Source organism: Anguilla anguilla, chromosome 12, assembly GCF_013347855.1.
Source record: "Anguilla anguilla isolate fAngAng1 chromosome 12, fAngAng1.pri, whole genome shotgun sequence".
Classification (NCBI taxonomy): domain Eukaryota; kingdom Metazoa; phylum Chordata; class Actinopteri; order Anguilliformes; family Anguillidae; genus Anguilla; species Anguilla anguilla.
In genome coordinates this window covers 17168725-17185475 of record NC_049212.1, presented here as the reverse complement: position 1 = coordinate 17185475, position 16751 = coordinate 17168725, and the positions used below count along the sequence as shown (strand labels likewise).

Sequence of the window (16751 nt, the reverse complement as noted above, 5' to 3'; positions counted from 1 at the left end):
CCATTCTTTTTGTATCTTGAGTTTTTTTATTTATTGGACTTTGCAAGACAGGATGTGAAATAGAACAATTCCGGTAAAGCAGGGTGATCAGTTGTTTACAGCATGTTCGTGTATTCAGCTTCCTCGAGGATGGAATACCTGCCCTGATCCCGTGAGTTTGTGGGTTCAGTCCCCAAAGATGTACGTGCCGAACGAAACAACTTCATGCCCCAGAATCTGGAATCTGTTCCTACCTTCATGACAGCAGCCATGTAGACAGCACTCCGCCCTTGCAGGTTTGGGTCTGTGGTTAACCAATGAATGAGTTTGAAAAGAGGAACAGGATGTATCGTGTGTGTAGGAATATACACCAGTAAAAGATTCATCAGTTGAGTAAGAAATGCTCTAGAGTAGAGTCTAGTAGAGTCTGCAGAGATTCTACTCTATGAATGGATAGAGACCATCAGAAGTACATAAAATACATGCTAACAGTGAGGCAAGGGTCAAGAGAGGGGTTGTGCTGTTGGATACTTGGCGAGGCACTATAAATGAGCATTTTAAAAATAAAAAAAGCTGATTATCATAAATGAAATCATGCTGACAAATGTGACCAAATGGGATCATTTTTTTCTGCCACCTACTCTCTTGAGTCTTGCATCATTCTTTTTTTCAGGCAATGTGCTCTTTGATGCGGGATTCTTAGTCCCCGAATAATTAAATTTAAGCACATTTCAAAACAAAGTTAATTTAAAAAATGCCATTTTTGCGCTGTGTGTGGACACAGAGGGCACGCGCTCCAGAGAGAATTTCTCTCTGAAACATCCACAGCTTTACTCAGTCCTCATGCCTGAGCGATGAGAGCATCCGTCTCAGTCCGTTGTGAAATGCCTGGCTAAGAGACGGGGGCTGTGAGCTGCACCGCACCTTTTAGAGCTGAAGTTCAGTCCCCTTTCCTGGACACCGACCGCACACCGTGACAGTGCACATTCATGATGCATTTACATAAAAGCTTTGGGGAAGAGCAGGAAGTAACCTTCAGATTTTGGATTTCAGAATGATTGTTCCAGGCTGAAGCAGCTCAATCACTTTTACATTCCCTCTGTGTTCTGATACCAGTCAAAGGAAGGATACGAGTGGTTGTAAAAACATATTTTCTGCGTTTATGGGTTATAAAAAATGGAAAAATCCACACACACTCTCTATGCCTGTGGTGCACTAATGTGCTCGCTGCTGTGTCTGAGACCTAATTTATTCACTTTGTAATATTTAAAGGTTATAACAAACCACAAGATATAGTGCTGTGTTGAAAGTGTGTGTGGGTGTGTGTGACAGAGTACTGTGTGGACTGGGCTGTGGGTACATTGTATGTGTGTGTGTGTGTGTGTGTGTGTATATTGTGTACACATTATGTGGTGCTACATTATGTGTGAGTCTGTTTGTGCATGGGTGAGTGTTATGTGTATATTGCGTGTGCTAATGTTAAGCATCCGTGTTTGTGTGTGTGTATGTGCAATGTGTGTATGAGTGTGCACATGCACCGTGTATCAGAAGCTTGGACTGACTGTCCCTCATTTCCCCTGGATGTCCAGGGCAGAGGGGCAGCTGTAAGAGCGAATGTCCCCACTCTTGACTTGCGCCAGGTCCAGATCCACATCCACACCCTGGACCTTCGCCTGCAGGCAGCCGTGGAAGGAGGAGCTTCCCTCTGTGGAAATAACTGCTCTCACTGACTCAGACCACCTTTATCAGGCTGAAATGCATCCTCCTCTGCACCATCAACACGCACGATCCATCATTACATAAACTTTTCAATACATGAGTTATACAGCTGTTTTTCCTTTGATCATGCAGTTTGCAGTCGTATGATTGTAGTCCAGGGATCAGGACCCAGATACAGAGTGAGAGGGTAAGGATATGGCTAGACGAATGCAGACAAAAGATGGAGAAGAGAGAGCAAGAGACAGAGGGCAAGAAGGAAGAAGGAGAGAATGAGGGAGGAAGTGAGAGGCAGGTGTTAGAAGAGAGGGAAAAGAGGGAAGTGAGGATAAGCCCCAGAGGGTGTTGCGGTGGCTCACCAGGCAGACCTCCCAGGTACACCATGGTCCCAGGCTGCCTCCACACAGCCCTCAGGTAGCGGAAGTCCTGCTCCTCCAGCTTCCGTGTGACCTTGTCCCCCCCCAACTCCGTCATCACCTGGCCCGCCCTCACCTGCAGCTGCAGGAACTGGCTCTCGCCCGAGCACAGAGAGGGCGGGGCGCTGCTCGAGCCAAACACCTGGTCCTTCAGATGGAGCACCAGGTCCTGAGACCAGAACAGTGGTGTTAAACCTCATTTCACTAACTGCCGTCTATGGAAAATCACACCTGAATGCAGATGTTATATAACTGTACCCTCTCTGGCAGCCGCTGGTACAGGTGTGTAATGTGTATGTGCTGGAACAGGTGTGTAATCTGAGTGTGCAGGTACAGGTGTGTAATGTGTATGTGCTGGAACAGGTGTGTAATCTGAGTGTGCAGGTACAGGTGTGTAATGTGTATGTGCTGGTACATGTGTGTAATCTGAGTGTGCAGGTACAGGTGTGTAATGTGTATGTGCTGGTACATGTGTGTAATCTGTGTATGGCAGTACAGGTGTGTAATCTGTGTGTACCGGTACAGGTATGTAACCTGTGTGAGCTGGTACAGGTATGTAATCTGTGTGAGCTGGTACAGGTGTGTAATCTGTGTGAGCTGGTACAGGTATGTAATCTGTGTGAGCTGGTACAGGTATGTAACCTGTGTGAGCTGGTACAGGTGTGTAATCTGTGTGAGCTGGTACAGGTATGTAATCTGTGTGAGCTGGTACAGGTATGTAATCTGTGTGAGCTGGTACAGGTATGTAACCTGTGTGAGCTGGTACAGGTATGTAATCTGTGTGAGCTGGTACAGGTATGTAATCTGTGTGTAAAACATGTGTGCTGGTTCAGGTATGCCACCTTTGTGTGCTGGTACAGGGACAGGGAGAAGGAGACATTTCTGTGAGGGTCCACAACGGCAAAAAGCACTCCAGTGTCCTCCACAGGGCGGAAGGCCAGCTCCATCGAGAGCACCCAGGTGCTACCCTCTCCCTCTGCCGTCACATTCCCAAATGCTGCAGACAGAGGGCAGCTCATTACAGCAGGCCTCACCCTCACACACACAGTGCGTCACTCAAGAGAAAGAATGCCACCTACTCTCTGGCAGGAAGCCCACATGCCCGTTTCCTGGGAAGAAGGAGCCGGGGACGATGTTCTCCCAGCACCCCTGGGTGTGGGAGTGCTGGAGCAGCGCACTGGAGTCCTGCTTCACCCAGTCCCAGCTCCGCATGCAGGCGTCCAGAGCCCCTCTGATCTGAGCACAGGGACAGGCACACAGTGCTGTTACACTGCATTGTCGGACAACCCTTAGAAAGATATGGTTTGCAAGGAAGCTGTCGGTTGCGCAGAGCTACTGTAGCTGTAATGGTGCCTAAAATGCACTAGATATTGCTGTGTGCGACTGAAAATCTGCGCAAATGGCTTTCGTAAAATGAGCCCAGATCGCCCATCTGAAAACAGAAAGTAATGCTGTACTTAATTTGAGAGCTCCTATTGGTAGCAGTCAAATTGACAGATATTGCCAGTCATTTTCAGTTCTCCCCCATCTAACTCAAAAATCATTTGGTTAGATCCGGACCATCTGTTTTCTCTCTTGATCCAAGCGAGACCTTTGACATGCTGAACAGTTCGCCTCACGCCTACGGCCTTTGCACATTCCACTGGTGCCCACTCTGCCCTGTACTCTTTAATTCTCATATGTCCCACTGCTCTCGCCGCTCCTCCCCCCCCCCCAACTGCCCTGGGACTCACCCCAATTGGAATGCTGTTTGGCAAGGAGGCCCCGATGGCGATCCGGAGGAGTCCGTCTCCGAGCTCCGCATCGCGGCTCTCCGGGGACTGCTGCACAGACACGACCCGGTCCCCGTTCACACTCACAGACACGTCCGTCTCCCGCTTCGCCACCACGATCTGCGGTCACAACGTCACTTCAAGGTCTGACCCAAGCGGCACTTACGCACCCCTGAGGCCGTAAAAATGATGGAATATCTACATCTGGCTCTAATGCAGTTTGCCTATCGTGCTGCCGGTTCTCGACAGAACCTTTTATGAGCTATTTACTGTATGTGTAGTACTGTTTACTAGTGCTGTCACCCTCGGACATGGGAAATCGCTTTTACTTTTCCCCAGAGAGACTGAAAATTGTAAAACAGCCAAGCCCTTGTGGTGTATCGACCCACTGTTATGATGGCTTTCACTTTCAAGTCATTGTGCTGGCTACCACAAGTCAAACTGCTCCAAACTATAAACTGATGGCACCATGCTTCACTTGACAAAGAGGGTGGTGCTGAACTAAAGTAATAAATATGATTAGGTACACAAACACAGCAATGTCATGTGATGGCCTGCGATGTAACATATTTATGCTCATGAAATATTTCTGTCTTCGTGCCAGATACTGCTGTACTTATGTTCTGTTAAAGATGATTCATGGTAGGTGTGATTAGAGACAGCTTATTGTATGGTGGGTGTGGCCACAGGTGTCTCAGTGTGCGGTTGCTGTGGTTACAAGACGGCTGGGTTCACAGTGAGTGTGATAACTGCTTCAGTGGCAGTGCATGCTGGGAAGGAGATCACCTTCTTCCACTGGCCATCGCTGATGAGGGGGCCGGCGTTCACCACGACCCTGCCGTTCCCGCGGCTGGTCTGCACGCTCAGGTGCCCCTTCTGCACCGCCAGGAGGAACCAGTTGGTGACGGCGCCAATGTCCCCTAGGAAGATGATGCCCTCAGGGTCCAGCGTACGCAGCTCAAACTCAGAGTCAAAGCTGGGAAAGAAAACCCAATAAAGGGAAACTCACGCCAGCCACCTTAATACGAGCGCTTGCCCCCTGACCCCGGGCTAATCTCCTGCAGCATCAGCACATCCCGGCACAGTCCTGTCAGCTCATAAAACCCACCTGAGGGCCTTGCCAAGGCAAGTCAATCACATCAGGGAAGAGAGATGATGAACACCACTACACCAGGACCCCTGCCTTTGAATGGTGCTTTCACCTCTCAGTCAGAGCAAACCCCACCCCTCAAAGCAGAATCTCCAGACCTTTAGCTCTCGGGCACACACCCAACCCTTCTGAAAACCAGTTAAGAAAGTGATCATAGTGGTTTCAAGACAGTACCTGGTTAACTCTGAGATCTTGTACTCCAGGACGGGAACACTTCCCATGGAGCTGTTCCCGGTATAGAGTGTATGGGGAACCTTTTTCTCATCAAATGGATAGCACAGAGGTGTGTCCTTAAGACAGAAATGTGATTAAGCTACAAATGAACTATGAAAAAAGCAAGCATATACCCATATATAAATATATAAAAATATACAACACCATGAAAACATTCTGAAATTCATGTAGACTATGTGTTCATGCTTATACCTTACTTGCCAAGTCCTCAGTTGAGTGATGCAAAGGAAGCGGAAATTCAATTATTCATTCACTATTAATGAATGAATGTGTGTCCTTCTAGTACATAAGGTTTTCACCATTAACCACGAGGAAAAGAGGAAGAAGCAGTGCTGTTCAGTTTGGGTGTGCGTGTGCTCAGGGTAGCTGCTCACCTTGCTGATCTTCAGCATATCCAAGGTCATTCCCAGAGTTCCCAGAACACAGAATTCCACAGCCAGCTGTGCCAAGCATACTGTAAATGCAAGCCTCATTTTCCTTTCCTTGTGAGAAAATGATGGCCGGTTGTCGGATACCTGTCTGTCTTCAAACCTGGGATCTGTTCACCGTTCTGTCTCGGGCACTTGCCGTCTCTCCAAAAAAGCACTGATGATCATACCGGGTCCGGGGTTATAAGGAGTCTTGAGAAATCTGTCTGATTATAAGTTTTGCAACAACAGTAAATGACCAAACATTCACGAAGATAAGCCAAAACACTGGGCAGGGTTCCGTACTGGCGACATCACCCAGAAGCTACTGGAAGGGTCATACTGACCTCAAGGAAACAAAAACTCTGTGTCCTTGGACAATGCACAACAAATTCTGTCAGACTTTAATGTTATATAAACATAGCATACTTATTAACGTCAAACTTAATTTTATTGACAGCCAAAGGGATCTAAGTAAAACAATGATTATAAGTTGATGCAAAAGTGTTAATGTTTCTACTTTCTCTCCTTGAATGCATGAACAATACATACTGTAGGATTTGATAATTATGATGATAAATCCATCCCAGCTGCCTTTGCTTAGTGTATGATTCAAATTATGAGAATATTCATCACATTTATGACAGATCATAAAATCAAAAGGTGCCCGATTTGGTTTTATGGAAAACTACAACTACAGTACTCCTGGTGATCCTGAGCCGAATGTAATATCCAATTGCGTACATGATGGAGGGCCCAAACGCAGGAAATGCAGGCACCTCCTTAGCAGGGGAAACAAGATTATTGCTAAAAAAGGAGATGTTTTCCATGAACAACAGAAATGAATAATCTAGCATGGAAATGAGACACATTAATGTCAGGAGCAAATAACCAATGTTAACCAATGAGGTAATGTTGAAAGAGTTGCCATTTGGGACTACTTCTGCGAGATGTTATCCTGTAGTCTACTAAGTCTTAATTTAGAAAATGGTCATTGCCATGATGAAACAGGAAAGGGCCTTCCCCAAACTGTTGGGGAAGCACAGAATCATCTAGAATGCAATTGTATGATGTAGTGTTAAGATTTGCCTTCAATTAGTCTGGATGAACGCATGTACTTTCTGGGGCAAAAGGGAGGATCCTCTGCGGCAGCTTCCCTATTGGTTCCCTATTGGTTCCGTATCGAACTGTCTGTCTCAGCCCCCCCCCCCCCCCCCGACACTCCCTCTGTTCCGTGTGTGCTGCAATCTAAGTCCCGACTGAAACACACCAGCAAAACGGACAAAGCTGTCGAGCTAACCCAAATTATCTGCTAAAAACAGAATTATGGACAAATTAGAAGATTTTAATACTGTTATATCACAGACTTGCCAAATACATGGCGTGACTTCGTTGAAGGACCTTCAGCGCGTATGTTTGGATTTGCTGTTATCGAACTGAGATGTACTCGCTTGCTTGCCTACAGGATTTGGCAAAAGTTTAATTTTTCAAGCGTGGCCTACGGTATGCAGTCTGCTATCAAAAAAATACCCAGAAAAATGACCAGAAGAAGCAATGGTTTTGATTGTTTGCCCGTTAAAATCAATACAATCATTTCCCCCAAATAGTGGCGAACTGATGCGGGTCTGTGGAAAAGTTTGCCTCCGGTAATGTTTTCCGGCACACGTTTCAGATCACGCCTGTTCAGAACCATAGATGTATATATGTCTATGGCCAAAACACTCTGATTGGTTGGGGAAATACAACTATCCCTGGAAGGTTGCCTCCTTCGTTTATGCCTAGAACATCAAGGCATCGGCCAGGCTCTGTTGAACGAAGTGAAAAAAGAGACTGGCTCGCGAGGCTAGCCTTCTATGGAACTAAGGGGCCTGGCACAAACCATGAAAAACAGCCCCAAACTAAGGGGTGACTTTTGGTCATATAGTGTATGTCTAATCACACCTTTCAAGACAAATGCCCACATGATCCACACAAGCTCCACATGCATTCCTTTTATTACTCTCTCTCACACACGTGCACACACAAGTATGCCTGCAGAGCGTGCAATGGTTTCAGGGTCATGTGGTACACATCATAAGGTATTGACAGACTAACCCAAATAGGGTCACAGATTATGCAAAAAAAAAATTAAATGGAAAATAAGAATCCAAGCTCGCTGAACATGCACATGATCCCACTTAAAATCAGCTTGTTCCTCTTTCCCATGACAGATAAAAGTATTCAAACAGATTTTTCCTCCATTCTGGCCCAGACGTCCCATGATGAAAGACACCCCTAGTTTTGGACCATCAGATCCTTCTTGGCCATGACACAGCTGGACCTTGGCCCTCAGGGACACTGAGGTCACTGGCATCAGTGTATGTGCACATGACTTTCCAGCTCAATCTACTCCACCCCCAACATTTACCGCTCCCTGCCCCTCCACTCCCAACATTTACCCCTCCTTGCCCCACCACCCCAAACATTTACCGCTTCCTGCCCCTCCCAAGGGACATACCTGAATGCGGACAAGGATAGAGATGGTGGCAAAGCGCTATCCATCAATATCATGGAATGTGGAGCTTAGATCGACTGTCCAAACCACCCAAATATCTGTGATGCCTTCAGCCTTATGAAGCTCCAATCCCAGTCAGGTAGGATCAGTGCACTGGGAGGCTAGTGGGGAAGATGAGTTAGGAATGACTACCCCTGTCAGCATCTTCAGGAGGGATTCCTTCCACCACTGAGAAAGGGAGACCAGTCAAGCAGAGAGCCAGAAACCAGCGCTACAGTTGGCAAAACGTTTATTGTAAATTATTTCAAAGTAACAAATAAAAAAGAGGAAATAAGACATGAGCTTTTCTTGTTATGAAAATAATTATAAAAAAGTTTAAATAACAAAAATACATTTAGTAACAGAAACATACCATGATGAGTTGTCCAGAACTCATGAATGAGAGGAAAAACAAATGAAACAAGTAAATGTTTTTTTCCATTTTGCATACACAGACGTTCAAGCAGAACACCAGCGGCTACTGGTAATCTCATCCAAAATGTCTGCCAGGAGAGACTGCAGGGGCTCCTATTGTCAAATGCTGATTGGGGTAACGGGGCTTCCCTACTGTACGAGTCCCCTGTATTATGTCCACCACACACAGAGCCTGGGGAGTGACATAAACACCGTCTCTGCCAAGCTGACTGCAAGACAACCTAATCTCAGACTAGGGAGTGGAATGTACAGTTTTCATTTTGCTGATAAACAAAATGGAAAAAAAAAACTATCAACCGTGGTACAGGATCGGTGATGGACAATTGTGACATCACTTGTACCTTAAAACTGTTGCCTAGCGATACCACATGGTCTCTGGTGATTGGGTTGTAAGGTACATACTGTGGCTGCCCTCAATGTGAAGAGCAAATTCAGAATGAGGTCCCAGCTTCCACTTGGGTTTGTCAAAGAATGGTCATAACGTTCGCTGCATGTCGACTTCCATGCAATTCAAACCAGCCTGACAATGTGATATTAATGTTTCAACGCATTGAGGTAAAGCCTATTTCAAATCAAGGTGTTCCCTGAGAACACCGTTTCTGGATACAATAGTAGCTATACCACTGGATCTTCAGATTTCTTCATGATTGTGTGTACACACCATGTCACAAGTAAATAAGATGAGGTCACATGACTGAAAGAGCCAATTAGTTTGGGAAGGGAAGGGGGGGAGGGGGTGGAGTGTCAATTGGATGAACCTCAGCAGCTTACAACTTACTTCAAACATCATGTCATGTAAGTACAGTACCATAATTCTGCATCAGGGGCTAACTGGATCCATGTGCTCTCCTGATCTGAGACTTCAACAGTACACCGCCCAACGTCAGTGTACAAGTACCACAATTCTGCATCCACTATGGAATCGAACATCGGGCTTCTGCATGTGGCTGAGAGCAACCTCGGTACCTCTGTATGCACAGTTAAGCAAGTTATCAAATCACAGTGTGTAATGCAAACATACAAAACATAAAAACACGTCATATTAAATACAAGGGACAAGCGTGTTAGAAATATATGGCGGACCAAAGTCAAAAAGTCTGATTGCAAATTTACAACACGTTGTTAACCCTGTCTTGACAATATCAAACATTTTACTTCTGCGGCTGACTTCAGTTCAAGTTTCTATCCATTCTTTACAAAATACAACTCAACGAAGGGATAAAATGGGCAAAGATGAAGAATTAAGTGAGAAGAACGTGGGTCATACAGACACATGACCGAAAAAGGGAAATTAATTCTTCTTCTGGACTCGATCTCACGTCTGTCCAATCACGGGACGACCTGCTGTTTGTGGGCTGGAACGTGTCGCAGCAATAGGCTGCCTGCAAAGCCAGGGGGCCAGAGCGGCATGTGGCAGTGCTCATCAAGGTGGAACTCTGACTGTCTGGTTCTCACAAACTGGGGACTGTCCATGCAGGCGCACTCCTGCTTTAATGTCACCACAGACCTGGCACAAGGGATGATGATGTCACAAACATGGCTCACACTGTGCTTTTGCGACACGACCACAAGATAACCAGTTGATGGGCTCCGGCCACAGAGTACGACCAAACCCGAACCATCTATGGTTGTGTAACAGTCGTGACAAATAAACACGCGCACACAGAGTGAGTCAGGTTTCTGAAGATAGTCTTGAGACCCATAAGAGGAGATTGCTGAATCTGACACTATTCATTTAATAAAATATTGCCAATGTAATATCAAATATTTTAAAGGTCCTTTTCAAAATTTCTTTAGTTAAAATATGTGTACCCTTTTCAAGTCCTGAACCCTATGAAATCATTTTCTTTGGTGTTTGAAAATAGATATTAAAATTTACAGAATATAAACTTCACTGTACAGGATTACAAAATTATAGTTGATCATTTAACTGATCAGTATGGAGTCAATTGATACCACGTATCTAAATTATCCAATCTGGAACTTTCCAAATTTATCTAAAGTGCTTCAACATCATTCCCCCAAAAGACAAAAAAAAGCAAAAACAAAAAAACACTGTATATACATCTATAAATAAAATAAGGCAGATTTGTTGTAACCACTCAAATCGTACTCTATAAAAACTTGCACTTGTACCAAAAGTGCAGAGAGGAGAAAAGAAGGGGATGGGGAGCTGAAGAGAGAGGAACATTCCCTTTGTGGATTCTGTACCAGACTATTTCCATTGTCACTCCCCTTGAACATCACACGAGAGATTGTAAAAACGGCTTCATGATTGTTGATTTTTAAGATTTTAAAATGTCTCTTTAAAAAAAAAAGAAGTATTTTAGCAGCCTATTCACACAGGATAACATGAGTGTGAAGTCTCCTTTTCACAGCTCTGTAGAAAAACTGAGGAGTCGAACCGTAATCAAATTAAGTAATGCCAAGTATATTACAATCTTTTCTTCCAACTGAAACAAAAGAGAAAGAGAAAGATGGTGAAAAATGAAAATGCCTTTTACAGATTAAAAAGCGGAAGGGAGCCGCTTTTGAAGGAACTAGTAAGAGAACCATGCAGCGGTCAGGTGACCCTTTTCTACTTCCTCATTTCCACTTTCCTTTGGAGACCTCGATGCTAGCGGTGTGCGTTCTTCCTGGTGGAAGCAGCAGCATGGTCAGCGCAAATCCCAGCGCTGCGTTGCTCCAGTGTTAAACTCTGGCTGGGAGTATACCGCCATCTGCTGGACAGGCTGTCCTTTATCTTACAAAGTCCTTCCTTTGTCACCCTTAGGAGGTTTTCCCCACAATCGGGTTATCCCTAAAAAAAAAGACCATTGCAAAATATTATCTACAAAACAATTTCACGTGATAGATCACAAATGAACGCTTAAATAATTTTTCTTGAAGTAAAGCAAGAATCAGTTCCATTAATTTCTGAAAGCATCATAGCATTCTAACAAAGGCAGAGAAAGCTCTATTGAACAAACATCACTTTAAACAACTTTTTAACTGACAAACCTAAAACCAAGTGGGCACCTCCTCTATCCAGCATGTTTTTGGCCTATATCATGTATCTAGCACCCTTAAGGAGAAGATTTTAAATTCTAAAATGGCAGATAGTGAATGTTTTGGAGCTCAAGATTAATCCACACAATATCATCACCACTCTGGATAGTCCACAGTCACTGTGACATCTCCCTGAAATGGGATGTACAGTGCTTTATAGTCTGGACTGGGATGTACAGGGCTGTATAATCTGGACAGGGATGTACAGTGCTGTATAATCTGGACTGGGATGTACAGTGCTGTATAATCTGGACTGGGATGTACAGTGCTGTATAATCTGGACTGGGATGTACAGTGCTGTATAGTCTGGACTGGGATGTACAGGGCTGTATAGTCTGGACTGGGATGTACAGGGCTGTATAATCTGGACTGGGATGTACAGTGCTGTATAATCTGGACAGGGATGTACAGGGCTGTATAATCTGGACTGGGATGTACAGTGCTGTATAATCTGAATTGGGATGTACAGTGCTGTATAATCTGGACTGGGATGTACAGTGCTGTATAATCTGAACTGGGATGTACAGTGCTGTATAATAAGACTTACAGGCTGCCATAATGGGCGGCGATGGAGCTGCTGATGGCAACATGCTGATCCTGCAGGTCCGCCAGGACCTTCCGGATGTCCTGGATGGTGCGGAAGGTCTCCTTGGGGTCCTGGATAGTGAAGAGGGAGTAGTCCTCCTGCTCCTTCTGGGGACCTTGGTACACTGCGATGCTGGCACAGGCATCTGTTAGAGAGGGAGACACACAGCCAAGTTATACAACTACCTGTGACTTATACTACTCTCTGTGTGCAAAAATACTTAATGTCTGTGCGAAATTTAGCGCATGTGCAGCCATGTGTACTTACAAATTCACAGACATAAACAGGGCATGGACATTTCACCACCGAATTACTTAAATCCTGGTGGGCTAGAGGTTACCACAGTAATGGCCGACACTGGAGAGTTCCTGAATATACATGCTAACAGGCTGCCCAGAAACCCAGTGCAGAGGTCGGAGGTTAGCCGCCAGCGAAAGCCCACTCACCTTCCATCTTCTGCAGCTTGGAGTAGTTGGAAGAGAAGAGGGAGAAGATCTTCTCAATCTCTCGATCACAGTCGATATCCAGCTGGATGTTGACCAGCATGGTCCTGGGAGACAGACGCAAAGAGAACGCTGGTTACAGGCAATGAATTGCCCCTTGGGGATACATAAAGTTTATTGAATTCAATTGAATTGAATTGAAAGGGGTGTGGTGTTCAGGAGGGCTGGGGACAATACTGAATTGAATGGGGAATTGCTGATAAATTCACTTTCGATTCATGGATTTGAATTTGAATTAACTGGTGACAGGATACCGAATCTGTATTCGCAGTAAAAGAAATAGAATTCACTGAAATCCTATGGTCTCATTTATTTATCAGTATGAACAATATTTACTGTTATCAATGACAAGTGGTTACAAAGACTGTCTAAAGCATAACAGAAATATTTGTAAATTTATAGTTGTTAAAATCAGAAGCACATTTTTTTGAATATACTTGATAATTCATTCAATTTGATTCATATTTAAAAACTTTCAAAATTAATTTGTTAAAAGATGAATAAAGAAATGAATCGATAATGAACTATGCTTTCATTAGTTAGATTTTAAATGGTATTGGCACTGACTTTCACGGGCTTTCATATTCAATTAAAAGAAAATTTCTTTGAATGTCATTGCAGTAACTTCCACTTCCGGTAACTCCAATTCAAATTCATGAACAGAATTGTAATCAACAAATTCTGAATTGACCCCAACTAAATTCCGTAACTAATTGGCCACAGTGACACACAATGGCACTGTAGATGATTCTGATTGGATATGGAGTAGGAGTTAAATATGGTTTAATGTAACTCCGTCGGTTCTGACTGGCTGTGGCCAGGCTGGGCGGGGCAGGGCGGGGCACTCACGTGGAGCAGGGCCTGCACCCGGGCAGGTTCTCCCCGATGCCCTTGCAGCAGAGCCAGGAGCCGCTCAGGTAGGCGGACGGGTGGAAGGTGCTCAGCCTGCCCGGGTTGCAGCGGCTGACCTGGCTCAGCACCTCGATCCACTCGCTGGCCTCCACGCAGTTACTGGCCTGGATGTACAGCGGCTTCTCCCCGTGGATCACCTGGAACATCTGCGAGGCCCGGGGACACGCCGCACGTCACACACACGCATGTGTGCAGGAGACCCCGCGCACACGTACGAGTCCCGCGCATGGTTATGTCCCCGGGGACGGGTCGGAGGTCACACTCACGTTTTTCCTGGTGAAGGCGTTCTCCTCCAGCTTCTCCACTGCCAGGATGTTCTTCACAGGAATGACACACAGGGCCTCTTTCCCTAGAACAGCCAGCTGCACTTTAATACCCAGAGTGCTCACCTCCCTGACCTTATAAACACAATGGCCCTCTCGCAGTACAGCCTACAGTACATCATGGGGCACGGGGAGGGGGTCATTTTGTAGCCCGGCTGGTCTGGAGGGGGTGAGGAGTAGGAACAGGTGTTGCTGAATTTGGGGGGGGGGGGGGCAAGGTGCATTCTGGGGGCTCAAATTCAGAAATGCATTTCAAGCACTCTTGCCCTTCTAAATGAAATAGATATTATTTTTTGTCCAAACACACATTTATTCATTTGAACTTAATTTCACTCAAAGGCCCCGTTCACTCTTTGTATTTTCGGACTCGACAAGCAAAGTTACTAACCGTAGCTCACGTTGTGTCGGTACACACACACACACACACAAACATAGTAAGAAGACTGAGAGAGCTTAGCAGCAGGACTCGCTCCTGTATTTATGGCACTGTCAGTAAATCTGCGATAATCTGAACATAAATATCGCATTTCAAATATCGTAAAGACCGTCAACTTCACCCCCAATGTCAACATGCAGGGATGCAGCCATTCCATTTCTGTTCATCTCTGTGGAGCGAAGCCGGAGAGGACGTGCGTGTCCGCGTCTGATCTGGCAGTGTGTGCAGCATGTCGAATGAAGGCTCTTTTAACAGTACTCAACGTCGCCCTTATCGCGCTCTATGATGAGCGTACCGCTCGGCCAGCATTCGTTACATGCATGCGTGTCATGTGTGAGCTGGCGTGTCATGTGTGAGCTGGCGTGTCTAGCTGTATGGGACAGCTTGCTTGTGACAGTATATGTGGACATGCATATGCGATGGTGTGTTTGCATGTCAGCCCGCGTGCGTTAGCGTGTGTATGAAGTAGCACGACTGCATGTGCGTGTATGGAACTGCGTGTTTGCATCTGTTTGTGTAGGTGCGAAGAGTACATGCATAGGTCTCATTGGTTTTATGAGTCTGGAACAGCATGTTTGCACAACGCGCAGGGCTTTGCCTGCCTGTGTAAATGATTCTGTGGACCTGCAGCCGTTTCACGGCCTGGCTTTGCAGCAGGGGTAGGGGGCGCTGTAATACTGTAATACTGGACAGGACAGAAGTCTCATCTCTCATAGCCTCCCATTCCAAAGCACAACTTCAGAATGAGATTAGCTCACTACTGTGGCCTTTTTACAGCCAAACACAATAACACAGCCTAGACACACACACACACAGACACATAAACAAACAGACACACACATATATACACACAGATACACACACACACACACTACGTGCTGCATATATATGGGCAGAACATTCCCATGGATGTGAGGAAAGTAAGGGGTTCAGGGGTTCAGCACAGACTGAGCACATAAAACCTGCACACGACTCCATTTATTCTGCATACGCTTGTCATCAAGCACAGGAAGTCACAACAGAGATTACTGAAATCACCCCCCCCCCCCACTCTCTCAGCCCTGCTCCAGCTCCCCAGTTTTCTCAAGAGCCTCTTCATCTTCACCTGCACCCAATACTCAGAGACTCCTTTACTCCTACACACTGTGTATGTTTTTGTATGTGTGTACACCTGTATGAGTATGCGTGTGTGTTTTCTTGTATGTGTGTATAGCTGTGTGTGCAGGTGCGTGTATTTATGAGTGTATACCTGTGAGTGTGTGTATACCTGTAAGTGTGTGTGTGTGTGTGTGTGTGTGTGTGTGTGTGTGTGTGTATACCTGTAAGTGTGTGTGTGTGTGTATTTCTCTTCAGTACAGAGCCAAGCAGCTTCCCAGGCATGCAACACTTAGCCTGAGACCATGGAAATTTGACATTTGACTCTGCGTGACCATCTTTCTGGCCCTCTGGGGGGGAGGAGGGGGGGGGGGGGGGGGGCAGGGGGGGATGGCTTTAAAGGATAATGCCAATAATTTTCATTTTTTCAGTATATTCAACATATCCTAATCAAAGACCAAAACCAATAATGTTTCTGTCCAAATATACTGTTTTGGTCAACGTAATTCACCATTACAAATAGCCTGACGATTTTACTGAAACAACTTTGAAGTGAAGTGTCAACAATTGCTTTCTCGATATGTGGAAAGTAGTTTGACGCGGCACCAAAATAATGAAAATGGTCCCATCGAAATGAACAATCCGCTCCGCGTTGAAGTAAATTTACACTTATACTTTACACAAACTACACCTACAGTATTTTCAAAGGATATGTTGACGATACTGGAAAAATGAAAATGGCTAGCGTTATCCTTTAAAAGCTCAGCCTGCTGAAGACGGGAAGCCTGACCTGGAACAAGCTGCACACAGTTACGGTAATCATGGCCCTGCTGTAATCTACACCCACGGTAAACTGTGAGGACGCGAAAGGCAGTCTGACTTTAAAAAGGAAGTCTCGAGGGACTTCTCCTCGCTCCGGGACTGAAAGTCAGCGAGCGACGGGCCAGGACAGGGAGCACACGTTTCTGGCTCGCAGCAAAAGCCCCCGAAACACACGCTATGGAACGCACTCAGACAAAACACGGGTCTGATTTACATGCAGCCAACAAAAAGGGACACTGCATCCGCAGAGCTTCTCAGCCCTGGGCCTCCTCGGGGGACGTAACACCCGGAGGGCTGTTCACTGTCTGTAGGGCCCCGAAACGCTGCTCGCTTTAGGAGGCTGTGGCCCTCAGGGTCTCAGGACTCAATGTCCCAGAAGGACTG

At 45.7% G+C, this 16751-nt stretch overlaps 2 protein-coding genes across 2 annotated transcripts in view; both read right to left on the bottom strand.

Moving 5' to 3' along the window:
* Positions 1 to 12: 12 nt before the first annotated feature.
* LOC118210003 (vitamin K-dependent protein S-like) lies at positions 13 to 6005 on the bottom strand. Its single transcript, XM_035385795.1, has 8 exons — positions 5642 to 6005; positions 5208 to 5323; positions 4670 to 4859; positions 3845 to 4003; positions 3191 to 3347; positions 2954 to 3108; positions 2055 to 2280; positions 13 to 1684 (listed from the first exon to the last, which is right to left on the bottom strand). The coding sequence occupies exons 1-8, from the start codon at positions 5738 to 5740 to the stop codon at positions 1548 to 1550; spliced, it is 1239 nt and encodes a 412-aa protein (XP_035241686.1). The 5' UTR covers positions 5741 to 6005; the 3' UTR covers positions 13 to 1547.
* Positions 6006 to 8442: 2437 nt separating this feature from the next.
* rasa2 (RAS p21 protein activator 2) overlaps positions 8443 to 16751 on the bottom strand; it is a 31457-nt gene continuing 23148 nt past the window's right edge. The window contains exons 20-24 of the mRNA XM_035385788.1: positions 13958 to 14040; positions 13629 to 13837; positions 12723 to 12826; positions 12238 to 12421; positions 8443 to 11442 (exon numbers count right to left, since the gene is read on the bottom strand). Of these exons, the coding sequence (XP_035241679.1) occupies positions 11412 to 11442; positions 12238 to 12421; positions 12723 to 12826; positions 13629 to 13837; positions 13958 to 14040 (611 nt within the window). The 3' untranslated portion in view covers positions 8443 to 11411. The remainder of the gene's footprint in view (positions 11443 to 12237; positions 12422 to 12722; positions 12827 to 13628; positions 13838 to 13957; positions 14041 to 16751) is intronic.

Excerpts from the sequence above, each read along its gene's own strand:
- LOC118210003 (XM_035385795.1), bottom strand. The coding sequence starts at position 5,740 with ATGAGGCTTGCATTTACAGTATGCTTGGCACAGCTGGCTGTGGAATTC. Across the intron at positions 4,004-4,669 it reads GCGATGGCCAGTGGAAGAAG|ATCGTGGTGGCGAAGCGGGA; the intron begins GTGATCTCCTTC and ends TTGTGACCGCAG. Across the intron at positions 1,685-2,054 it reads GTACCTGGGAGGTCTGCCTG|AGGGAAGCTCCTCCTTCCAC; the intron begins GTGAGCCACCGC and ends TTATTTCCACAG.